The sequence below is a fragment of the Sorex fumeus genome, unplaced genomic scaffold (genome assembly GCF_029834395.1).
Source record: "Sorex fumeus unplaced genomic scaffold, SorFum_2.1 ptg000226l, whole genome shotgun sequence".
NCBI classification, from domain to species: domain Eukaryota; kingdom Metazoa; phylum Chordata; class Mammalia; order Eulipotyphla; family Soricidae; genus Sorex; species Sorex fumeus.
The window spans coordinates 497539-509749 of record NW_026606283.1 but is presented as its reverse complement, the minus strand read 5'-3'; the positions used below and the strand labels follow the sequence as shown (position 1 = coordinate 509749).

Here is a 12211-nt window from a genome sequence, read left to right as displayed (position 1 = left end):
GTCGGCCGCGTGCAAGGCAAACACCCTACCTGCTGTACTATTGCTCCAGCCTGGAGTATTTTTTAATTTTTTAATTTTTTTTTATTGACTCACTGTGAGATAGTTACAAACAAGAGTATTTTTTTTGTATTTTTTGGTCACACCTGGTGGTGCTCAGGGGTTACTCTTGGCTCAGGAATTACTCCTGGGTGCTTGGGGGACCTTATGGGATATAGGGGATTGAACCCAGACTGGCCGCATGCAAGGCAAATGCCCTCCCCGTTTTACTATTGCTCTGGTCCTGAAAGTTAGAATAGTGCAGAGTGCTGGATACTTAGCCAGTGGTCACTTCTTATTCTTTTTTTTTAAAAAAAAACTCTTTTTTTTTTGCTTTTTGGGTCACACCCAGAGATGCGCAGGGGTTCCTCCTGGCTCTGCACTCAGGAATTACTCCTGGCGGTGCTTGGGGGACCATATGGGACACCGGGGATCGAACCCAGGTCGGTTGCATGCAGTGCAAATGCCCGATAAATGTACTATCGCCTCAGCTCCAGTGGTCACTTCTTAAATGACAATGTCAAACTGGGAAATTGACATAGGTATAATCTAAAGAACTATAACTGGAGTTCTTCAGCAACACTTTTGTAAATCATAATATATTAATTTTATTATTTCTTTGATTTATGGGTCTCTGATAAACATGACTTCTTGGAAGAGATTGGGGTATTTAAACCGTACCCCATGCCAGTTATTAATTACCTCTTGATTCCAGATCTCCTTTCTTCCTCTCTGATCTGCATTAGTGGAACTGTTCATCATTTTTTTAGTTTTACATTATGTCAGTAGAGGGTGTCAGAGAGACACTGCAGGAAGGACTTTTCGCCCAATTCTGGCCCTACCTGCAAGATCCTGGGTTGTCTGTGTAATGGTGCTGTTCCCTAGCTGGGCACCCAGTGCATAGAGTTCTCTGTGGGCTCAGCCTGCATCCACTGAAATCTTCCTGCTGCCCTTTGAACACAGACATGTGGGGGCTTCACGGCATCCTGCCAGTCAGCCGACTCTCTGATTTTGCACCTACGGGTTTCCTGCTGATGTGGCCAGTGGTCTTCCATCACAGAAGCGTCGACTAATCCACTGCCTTGGTTTTCACTGTGCTAAATGTACCCACCACTGTGCAGGACAGGTGCTGGAGAACCCTGAGGTAGGCTTTTTAGTATGCTGTACCTTCATGAATGAAATCTGCGTACTGTCTTTAGGGATAGAACCCCCACCCTACCAAATTTGTTTTTCCTTGACGTTCTCCTCCTTGGGGTAACTGGTCTCTGGGATATTCTTTAGAATTCTCTTTATGGTTAATCTCCTAATACAGTTAATACTACTTGATAGTAAACTTCCTCTGTTCAAATGGATAGACATTTAAAATTTTTTTTTTTGGGGGGGGAGTGACTTTTGGACCACACCCAGCTGTGCTTAGGTATAATGCCTGGTGAGCTCAGGGGGTCATAGGGGATGCCAGGGATCAAACCTGGTCGCACGTTTTCAAGGGCAAGTGCAAATTCTATTAAGCCTTCATAGAACCTGCTGTACTATCTCTGTCCCCTAATAGCATTCTTTCTCCTATTAGATCCCAACTGAATTCGTATCTGACTGAATTAGTATCTAGTCCCTGAGGTGTTTCTGATACATTTCTGTTGAAAAAAATAAAACAGGTTATTTCATTCTAGATAACCTTTTAACTGTCACAGTGCATGGAGAGTTAATAGCTGCTTAATGATTACTCGCATATATCCATTTGTCCCTTATACCCATTTCTAGCCCAAGTGCTTAACATGCTGATGTGGGCATGGGCAGATGAAGGTGGAAACAAGGGCCAAGCCGGTTGATGATCAGTTGCCATTTATTCCCTTTCCCCCACATGCCTGTTCCAGACTGCCTGCTCTAGTCTCACTCTGCCTCTCATTCCCGTCTCCTCCTGTCTCTCCTGCTCATTTCTCTGCATTCCATCTCGCAGCCGCGTCACTCGCCTCTCCACGTGCCTTCTCCTGCATTCTTCGCCTACCTCTGTCTGCCGTGCTAGTCTCTCCATGCTCCGTCTTGCTGTCCTGGTCTCTCTCCAAGTCCCCACCACTGGGAGTAGACACCATACGCTGTTCTGCTGTTCCTAGCAAAGTCAACATAAGAAAGCCTTTTTTAAAAAAATTTTTTATTAGTGAGACACCATGAGGTACAGTTGTAGACTTACAAATTTTTGTGCTTGGGTTTCAGTTATACAATGATCGAATACCCATCCCTCCACCAGTGCCCATTCTCTACCACCACCAGTCCCAGTATCCCTCCCACCCCCCTTCACCCCATCCCACCCTACCTCTGTGGCAGGGCATTCCCTTTTGTTATCTCTCTCCTTTTGAGTGAAGAAAGCGTTTTCTTTGCTCACGGGCAAAATACATTTAGGGTGTTTTTCTGCTCTCCTTAGTCCAATAATTTAATTAACATCTTAATTAATATCTTAATTCTACTAATATTAGTTATTTTGTATGGACACTGTAAGAGATACATTGAAGCTTGTAGGGTGACTCCCTGGGGACATCTCGCTACAGACTCAGACTACAGTGCTCAGGCTGGATTAATCATTCCTAACCCTAGCGGGGTCCGAATCTAGTTATAGCTTTTTGGATCATGACAGAATTTGTCCATGACCAAGCTCTTAACTTATAGTTAAGTATTATGGTGCTTTCGCCAGGCCCATTTCGATGCCCGGGTAGCACATAGCTCATAGCTTGCTCTGGGTCCATCCAGTCAGTCTTCGGGACCCTGCTTTTGGAGTTCTAGGAAGGGCAACTGAGGCTTAGGTCGAGAGAACAGATGCCCCGGAGGTAATATTATTTGGAGTCAATTAACTTGCATGTTACAAAAGCATAGCATTAACTGTCCTCTTGTGCCCATAAAAATTAGAAAAAAAAAAAAAGAACATTGCTCTGAATGAACTATGCAAAGGAGTTAAGGAGAAGAGAAAAACAATGTTTTCAAGTCAACAGAGCCCAAAGAAGTTACAAGTAAACACAGAGGAATGGGAGCACTGTGATGAGAGTAATCCAATAAACCTAATCTCCCAGTGGCAAGGCGGAAAGGACAAACCAATGTTAGCCTACATATCTTACACTTGAATGTGGCTTAGTACAAAGTGTAGTGCTAGAATCAATGTGCTAATGAATATATACTAACATATATACTAACATATATTTCTTTTTTATACTAAAGTAAGAAATCTTGCAGAGTTATGCATGTTTTTGAGGGTGGGGAGTGAAAAATGGTAATTTCCTAGAAATAGCTAATCAGAGTCAACATGAGAATTTGAATCTGGAATATCATGCTATTCTTCTCAAAAACTGTTGATTATTTTGTTTGAATTTTATTTGGGAAAGAGAAAGAAAGGTCTTAAGTGCTTAGGTATATGATATAATTATGTCACAATTAAGTGACTTAGATATTATTTTGTCATAATGGCAGCTGTGGTTTTTAAAAATGATGTTTGATTTTTCCTCTGAAGGGACGAGGTAGGAAGAACCATTTAAAAGAGTCACCACACATAAATGGTAAGGGGTAGTATTGGAGGCGGATTCAAGCATGGAGTGTTCTCCTGCTCTCCACCTTCTGTTCCCCCCTGGGGCAGTGCCACCTGCTTCGGGAGTCCCTTTTCTAAAGCAACGCTAGATATGCTGTTTTTGGTGTTTGTATGGATGCTGACTTGGTGTTGAAAGCTCTTTGAATCTGTTTCCAGTAGCAACTCAGGAAATAAGAAAAACGGAACTTTTCTAGAACTTGATCGTGCCATGGCTCTGGATAAATCAGTTCTGTTTCCTGAAAGCAGTTTTATCCTTTGTTGTGTGAAGGTTGTTTTTGTTTTTTTGTTTTGTTTTGCTTTTTGGGTCACACCCAGCGATGCTCAGGGGTTATTCCTGGCTCTGCACTCAGGAATTACTCCTGGCGGTGCTTGGGGGACCATATGGGATGCCGGGGATCGAACCCAGGTCGGCCGCATGCAAGGCAAACACCCTACCTGCTGTGCTATCGCTCCGGCCCCGAAGGTTGTTTTGAAATATGAGTGCAAATACAGTGTCTGGCTTAAATAGCTGCTTTCATATAGTAATTATTCTGATCTTATTGTCAGGAGGTTTGATTTCAAATTTTGGGTCGTCAGCTCTATTTACTACACTATAACTAATGTTGGTTATGTTTCCTGTTACCAACACCTTTCATAGAACTTGACCATGTCAGATTGTAATTGCCTGTTTACTTCTTTTCCTCCTCTACTAGACTGTGAATTGCTTGAGAAGATAGGATTGGTAGTAATTTGCCTGCTACCTTATTTATAGAGTTAATAAGAGAAAGCCGAATGCTTTGAACTCCCTGGTGAAACACTTAATATTCACATTAGGTGTTTATGGTACTAATAATATCTATCTAATTACTAACATGTTATTCCTAATAGGCCTTGCTCATCTCCGTAGGAAGCTTGATGTACTTTAATGAAGTATAATTTTGGAAATGACTAATCCAGTTTGATAGAAAAAATTTATGCAGGTTTAATGCTGGAAGAAACCTTTGAGTTTTAAAGATGATAACTTTCACTTTCATTAAGAGATACTTTCTCTAAGATTGGTGTTGGTAACCTGTTGACTTGTGGCAGGGTTTTTAATTATTAAACCCAGAATAAGAGAAGTACATCAAAGTCAATCAAAATAAGGTGATATGTGTTAGCACTGAGGGAAGACCTACATTTCCAAGGCTCCCTTTTGCAGTAGTTTAATATAGGAAAATTAAGAGTATTTAAAGTTGTGGGGCCGGAGAGATTGTACAGCAGTTACTGTTTCTTGGTCAATTTTATTTCGGTCAATAATTTTTGACCATTTTAATTATAGTATCTGATTGTTGGTAGCCTTTTACATTTAAAATAAAGATTTGGGAATTTAGATAACATTTCAATTTGATTTTATTTTCTGTCTTAACTATTTGTGGTATTTCTTTAAATGAACCACAAACTTGTAAAGCAGTAAAAGTTGGGCTGCATAGTTACAACAAAAGAATTTTTGTTCACTGGGCTTCTTACATATTTGATACCTTATCCTCTTTGCTTTTAATATTTTCAGATGTTTTGGAATGTTATTAAGCCCGGGGCGAAATGTGAAGAACAGTGACATGCATTTACTGGATATGGTAAGAATACTCTTAAGTACCTTAATCAAATATAGATGAAAGTTATTTTATGTTTTAAGTATTTTTTATTTTAAAGTTTTGTAATTTTCTCAAATTGTCTCTATAGTTATATGATAATAATGTCAAACCCAAATAAAATTACTTATGAGGAAGAAAGTTAAGAATATTTACACCAAAAATCGTATGTGATGTTGTATGTAAACAATGTAAACAACTTTATGAAAATAAAATTTAAAAATTAAAATAAAAATCATGTGAGTTGAAAGCAAATAAAAGAATAGTGTTTTTCAATGTTCATCTGTTTGTTTCTTTGGTCTCTAAGGAGGATGTCTTCCCTTTGAACAAAAAATAGCAAGCACATGATACTAATAAATATATCCAAAGTGGATATGGTGCCTTTCATTTATTTTAATGCACTGTTAATAATTTGAGTACTTCTGTGATGTTTGTCTTTGTTTCCTTTCAAGCATTTTCCTTTCTGCATATTTTTTCCTTGCTTGCTTGTCTTTAGCAAAGTACATTTTTTGTGCAAATGTGTTTATTTAAGGAATACCTTCCAGTATATAGCTAATATAAAAATGCCAATTTTTGATGTAAAATACCAATACATTTCAACTTTGAAACAAATATGTTCTAATATTTCAAATGAAAATATGTATTTTGTGATTTGGAAATGTTATAGGAAATAGTCTTCTCAGAGTTAAATATAGCTTTTCTGACCTATTTTTTTTTTAACTAGCAAAAACAGGCACTATTTTCTAGATGTGCTTTGCAAGTATTATTTTAATATTATAAATATGTATGACAACTTTATGTTTATGTCATCAGTAACATTATATGACTCTTCTTTATATAACATTAGATGTCTCTTTCAGCCAATTTGAGCACCCAATTGTGTGCTAAATATGGTGTGAAGAGCTAGCATTCTAGGTAAGGTAGAAATTAACACCACTTTTACCATCTGTGGGATCATTGTCTTGTTATGGAAACACACTTTAAACTATGTCACAAAAGTAGTGTAACAGCAGTATTGTAACAACAGTAGTATAACAACAATACTTATACTCTGTAAGAGCATAAATGCGCCTACAAACTTAGAGTGAATCATGGAAATGTATGAGGAAGCACTGTAAGGAAGGATTACCAGTTACATTGACTCTGCATTTCTATGTTCATTGCTGCACTATTCACAGTAGCCAAAATCTGGAAAAAACCCGAGTGCCCAAGAACAGAAAACTGGTTAAAGAAACTTTGGTACATCTATACAATGGAGTACTATGCAGCTGTTAGAAAAGACGAAGTCATGAAATTCACATACAAATGGTACTACATGGAAAGTATCATGCTAAGTGAAATGAACCAGAAAGAGAGGGACAGACATAGAAAGGTTGCATTCATCTAGGGAATATAAAGTAACAAAATAGGAGACAAACACCCAAGAACAGCCAAGATAAGTAGCAGGAGGTTCATTCCATGGCTTGGAGGCCAGCCGCACATGTTAGGGGAAAGGGCAGGTCAGAGAGAGAAGGGAACACCAAGTAAAGGGTGTTGGGAGGATCCTCCCAGGATGGGAGATGCATGCTTGAAAGTAGACTATAGACCGAACATGTTTGCCACTCAATGCCTCTTTTGCAAACCTCAGCAACCGAAAGGAGAGAGAGAACAAAAGGGAATGCCCTACCACAGAGGTGGGTTGGGATGGGGGAGGGGTGGGGGGGGTGGGAGGGATACTGGGATCATTGGTGGTGGAGAATGGGCACTGGTGGAGGGATGGGTGTTCGATCATTGAATAACTGAAACCCAAGCACAAAAACTTGTAAGGTCAACAACTGTACCACATGGTGTTTCACTAATAAAATTAAAAAAAAAAAAAGAAGCAAATTAGCTCTTACTCCAGCTTTCTTACTCTTCTTGATTACATACCAGTAGAGCATCTTTTTTGCTTTCAGTGTTAACCAAAGCAAGGCATTGCATTTGGGAACCCTGAATATGCCACAAGGAACATTTAAAAAAAAAACATAAAAAATTTACAGACTTTAGGGACTGGAGCGATAGCACAGCGGGTAGGGTGTTTGCCTTGTACGCGGCTGACCCGGGTTTGATTCCCAGCATCCCATATGGTCTCCTGAGCACCGCCAGGAGTAATTCCTGAGTGCATGAGCCAGGGGTAACCTCTGTGCATTGCTGGGTATGATCCAAAAAAAGGCAAAAAAAAAATTTACAGACTTTAGATTCTGATGCTCTTTCAGAATGTGAGAAATAATTGACCTTTTCCCTAAAGTTCAAATGGTAGAATTGCAGATCTGGCATGAACTTCTGAGATCCCTTAGTGTGTGTATCTCATTTATAGTGTATGCCTCCACCTTTAGGAAGAGGTTCATATTGAAATCAAAGAGCTAACCAGCATGGAAACTCCTGGAAAGAAAAGTGATATCAGATAGGAACAGGAGGCTTCTATCCCCAGCACCTCATAGTGTCTCCTGAGCCCTCCCAGGAGTGATCCTTGAGCACTTCTGGGTCTGACCCACACCCTCTTACCCCCAAAGAGCATACCTATACAACAAAGAATTGGTCAAATAGGGGAAATGAATTGTATTTGCAGTTACCAACAGTTGCGACTTTTTTTTATACAGATTTCTCATCTTCATGCAGTTTTTAATATATAGCTATTGGGCTATTTAACAAACTCATTACATTATAATGCAGACTATGGGAAATACTGCTTATTAATTTTGGATAGCCAGTCTAAGATCAAGTTAAATATAGCTTCATAACCATACTAATGTTTTTGTGATTCATCATATAACAGAATATGTCCTTTATCAAGAGGTACATGTCTCTAGAAACTGAAAAAGCTGATGAAGGAAAGAATGCTTTACAAAAGCCTACAGGGTGAAAATATTTACAAAGAATTGCAAAGAAAATTATGATTATAAAGCCAAATTTTAATAAATGTAATTGCTTAAAATAAGATGTTTATATTAAAAAGTGGCAGTTCTCTTTTTTGATATCTATTCTCAGTGATTTCTGTTTGGATTTTTGCAGGAATCCATGGGCAAGAGCTATGACGGGAGAGCTTATGTTATCACTGGCATGTGGAACCCTAATGTACCAATATTTCTGGCCCTTAATGAAGAAACCCCAAAAGGTGAATTTTCTTAAGTATTCCTTATCATTTGCTTTAATACTGATATTATGGACAGTGTTGTTTTGCCATGATTAAAAAAAATTTAAGCACCGCCAGGAGTAATTTTTTTAAAAATGAAGTTATTCCTAAGAATTAGAAATTCTTTTTATAGTTCAAGCTTGTGTGGGGAAAAACCTCCTACTCAAAAGAATCCCCTCAGAAGATAAGTGAATTAATTTTGCTAGCTGTATAAAACCTTTATGCGTTGTGTTTCATGTCATTGTATAGAAATGTTTTATTTGGAGAACACTGATGCAGAGATATGAAAGAAATGAGGAAGATAAATTCTGGAATTTTGCATATACTTTTGAAAAACTAATTTTTCTTATATTATTTTTAAATTTTTCAATCAGTTTAATTATTGGCATTTTGTGTATGTTAAGGATTTATTCATAGAAAATACATTTCCCTAATATTTTACTTTTAAAAAAATTTTATTTATTTATTTTGAATACCCATCCCTCCACCAGTAACCATTTCCCATCACCACGGATCCCAGTATCCCCCCCATCCCACCCTGCCTCTGTGGCAGGGCATTCCCTTTTGTTCTCTCTCTCCTGTTGGGTGTTGTGGTTTGTAAGAGTTAAGCCTGATTTTCAGGGAGAAACCTTGGATGATTTACTTTCCATTGATCACTTTGTATATAAGGAGATGTCATGCGGCCGCATAAGTGGCTGCGTGGTTTGGAATAAAAGTCCTGGTTACTGAGCTATGCTTATGGAGGCTCATGGTCACCAGGGTTCCATCTGGAGAAGGCGGGATGTGGCACCTACCCCATCTGGGACTTCCCGGTGATCTCTGCTCTGTTTGGGACCTGGAGCATTCTCCGGGAGCTGTGGAGCCTCCCAGAGGTTTTTCTTCTTTGCTGTGTGCTGTAAAGATGGCGCTGGGGGGCGGGTTGTGGGTTGTGGGAGTATTTTACTTTTTAACTTTAACATGTTTTATGTTGCTTAGACTTGCTAAATGGAGACACATTTTTTTCCTAGTGGTTAATTTTTCTACACAGGTATGAATTGATTGCCTTTGTTTTTGACTCCTTCACTTGTTTTGAATCACTGTCACTGTCATCCTGTTGTTCAATTTCCTCGAGCAGGCACCAGTAACGTCTCCTTTGTCCTAGCCCTGAGATTTTAGAATGTGCCATATTCGAGGCTCTTTCACAGTCAGGAGAATGAGAACCATCATTGTTACTGATTTTTGGCATATTGAATACGCCATGGAGAGTTTGCCAGACTTTGCTGTGTGGGCAGGATACTTTTGGTACCCTGCAGGGTTCTCCAGAGTAAGAACTAGATAATAAGATGTCTTAAGCATGGCTGTGGCTGGAACCGGAGGTCTTCAGCTGCCGGGGCTCTGCTTGAGGTGGGGAGGGAAACTCAACCCACCCTTCTCCAAGGGGCCCCGGTGAGGACAGCCAGGTGTGGAGGCAGGAGACTCTGCGTTGTTCTCTTCCGGAGCTGGGTTTTATAGTCTCTGGGTCTTGTTTTGAATAAAATTTAAAATTCTGCATGAGTGGCTGGAGCGATAGCACAGTGGGTAGGGCATATGCCTTGCATGTGCCTGACCCGATTTCGATTCCCAGCATCCCATAGGGTCCCCCTGAGCACTGTCAGGACTAATTCCTGAGTGCATGAGTCAGGAAAGACCCCTGTGTATCGCTGGGTATGACCCAAAAAGTAAATATATATATAAAACAAAATAAAAAAATAAAATAAAATTCAGCATGAGCTATTGTTGGGGCCCTGGCACACTGGAGTATGATCCCCTGGTCGCCAGACTTATTCCCTATAGGAGGGAGTGGGAAGGGGAGAATCCTCCACCCTGGCCCTCCATGCACCCACGGACTCCCGCCACCACCGAGAAAGAACCACACAGAGGGGGGAAAGCTGTTAGTCAATCAGCAGTCCACTTATTAGCTTTCACACAGGGGTTTTTATACGTATATTTCAGGCGGCAATCCACGTTTATCACATTTACCTTGTCAGGCTCAATACAGATGTTAATAATTCACATCTCCCACTCTCAGGGCCAGGTGTATTAGCTCAGGCATATGGTAACTATTACATCCCTCATTGTCAACCAGAGTGCCTACGTGTGTGAAGTGCTGGAGCAAGCCCCTGGTCCCCTATAAACAGGGCTGGCTCTTTCTTTCAGGGGCAGGGGATTTGGTCAAAGTCTCAGGCCGGCTACTGAGACCCCAACATCTCCGCCTTTTTGTTTTATGTAAGAGCCATCTGCCGAGGGCCACCCGGCAGCCTCACACTGGGGCCTTCGGGGGCAGGCCTGTTTTAGGTTGCCTCCTCTGAGGTCTTAGCCGTCTCTGGCTCTCCAACCCAATGTCTCTCCCTGTGTGGCAGCTATATTACACTTTCTCGCACTCCTTCCATGGCTACACGCACCCAGGCCGCATCTCCTGGTCGAGGGTCTGCAAGTTTGTCTACTACATGGCCGAACATCACCATGGCCCCAAATCGGGTTTTTATCATCTGAACAAGGTGATTTACGATACATGGCCCAAGTGTTAAAAGTAAAAGGTAAAGGTAAAGGCCCTCCCGTTGATCGTCGATTTGCTCGAGCGGGCCCAGTAACGTCTCCATTGGAGACTTTGTTGTTACTGTGTCTGGCATATCGAATACTCTTGGTAGCTTGCCAGGCTCTCCGAGAGGGGCGGAGGAATCGAACTCAGGTCGGCCATGTTGGCCGCTTGTAAGGCGAACGCCCTACCGGCTGTGCTATTGCTCCAGCAGTAGTAAAATGAATGACCCAGCCAAGGCAGACACAAGTGTGGTAAGCATAAAAGCAACACTCCTTCCCTAATGCGGCACACAACCTCCCCTTGCTGCAACAATAATAAGTCCAGTTCCATCTCTTACAAAAGTAATCTGATATATCTCCACATTTCCCATAGTTTCTTGTTCCTAGGCACACATAAAAATGCCTTTGGATCCCCACATAAGATCCTGGACCTTGATATCCATAGCGACATATCCCACTCATGCTCTATTTGATCATCGGGAACCAGGTCCCAACCGGATGTTGTTCCGTGATTGAGACTACCAATCTGTTTCTCCCTGCTCGACTGAGTTCCCAGATGAGGTTGTACAGCTGGTGTCCAGTGGCATCCACAGCGACTGCAAGGAGTGTCATGATCCAGAAGGGGACTGCCATCTAGAAATTAAACAGAAGGGATATCCTCCTCAAGGGCATCATCACACCCCTGGGTGTTGTCAGGATCTAGATATTTGAGGGCCCCTGTGGGCACCCAGATAGGTTGGGATTCAGAAATAGGAATGCACACCCAAAGCCTCGACCAGAGCTAATGAGTGGATCTGGGCCTCTCCATTGCCCTGTGGAGCGATTTTTTCTGATTCTGTAAGGCTGTGGCTAGCATCAGGGTCTGCTGTGTAGGGGACCCTAAATCTTGGGTAGTACACATCCAGTTACCCATGGAGCTGTTTTTCATGCCCACGCTCTGTCGTCATGCCGTCTCACACCAACAGCTTGATAAAATGATCTCTCAGCTGCCTTGGGGGGAAACTTACGCTTGATGCTCTTTTGGACCCTGTCAGCAAAGGTTGGGAGGTCTTCCCCTTATCTTTTATTGCATTCCACCTGGGGGGTCGTCAGTGGCACCCTCCTCAAGCCTTCACCAGACTGATAACACTAGGGCACCGAACCTGATCTTGATAAGGGTCCGGAATAGTAGCCTGCTGGAGACCTCTGTGTGTGGCACGCTTCCTTAAAGAAAGCGCCCCATCTGGGTGCTGGGAGCACTGCCTGACAAAGGGCTCTCCAGTCTGCAGTGGTGCAGGTCTGATGGGCCGGCCCCTG

The 12211-nt window shown here is 41.5% G+C and overlaps 1 protein-coding gene across 2 annotated transcripts in view; it reads left to right on the top strand.

Annotated features, from left to right (window-relative positions):
• RABGAP1L (RAB GTPase activating protein 1 like) overlaps window positions 1-12211 on the top strand; it is a 393084-nt gene that overhangs the window by 45220 nt on the left and 335653 nt on the right. For both annotated transcript variants that reach the window (XM_056108612.1, XM_056108613.1), the window contains exons 8-9: window positions 5127-5193; window positions 8239-8341. In XM_056108612.1, the coding sequence (XP_055964587.1) occupies window positions 5127-5193; window positions 8239-8341 (170 nt within the window). The remainder of the gene's footprint in view (window positions 1-5126; window positions 5194-8238; window positions 8342-12211) is intronic.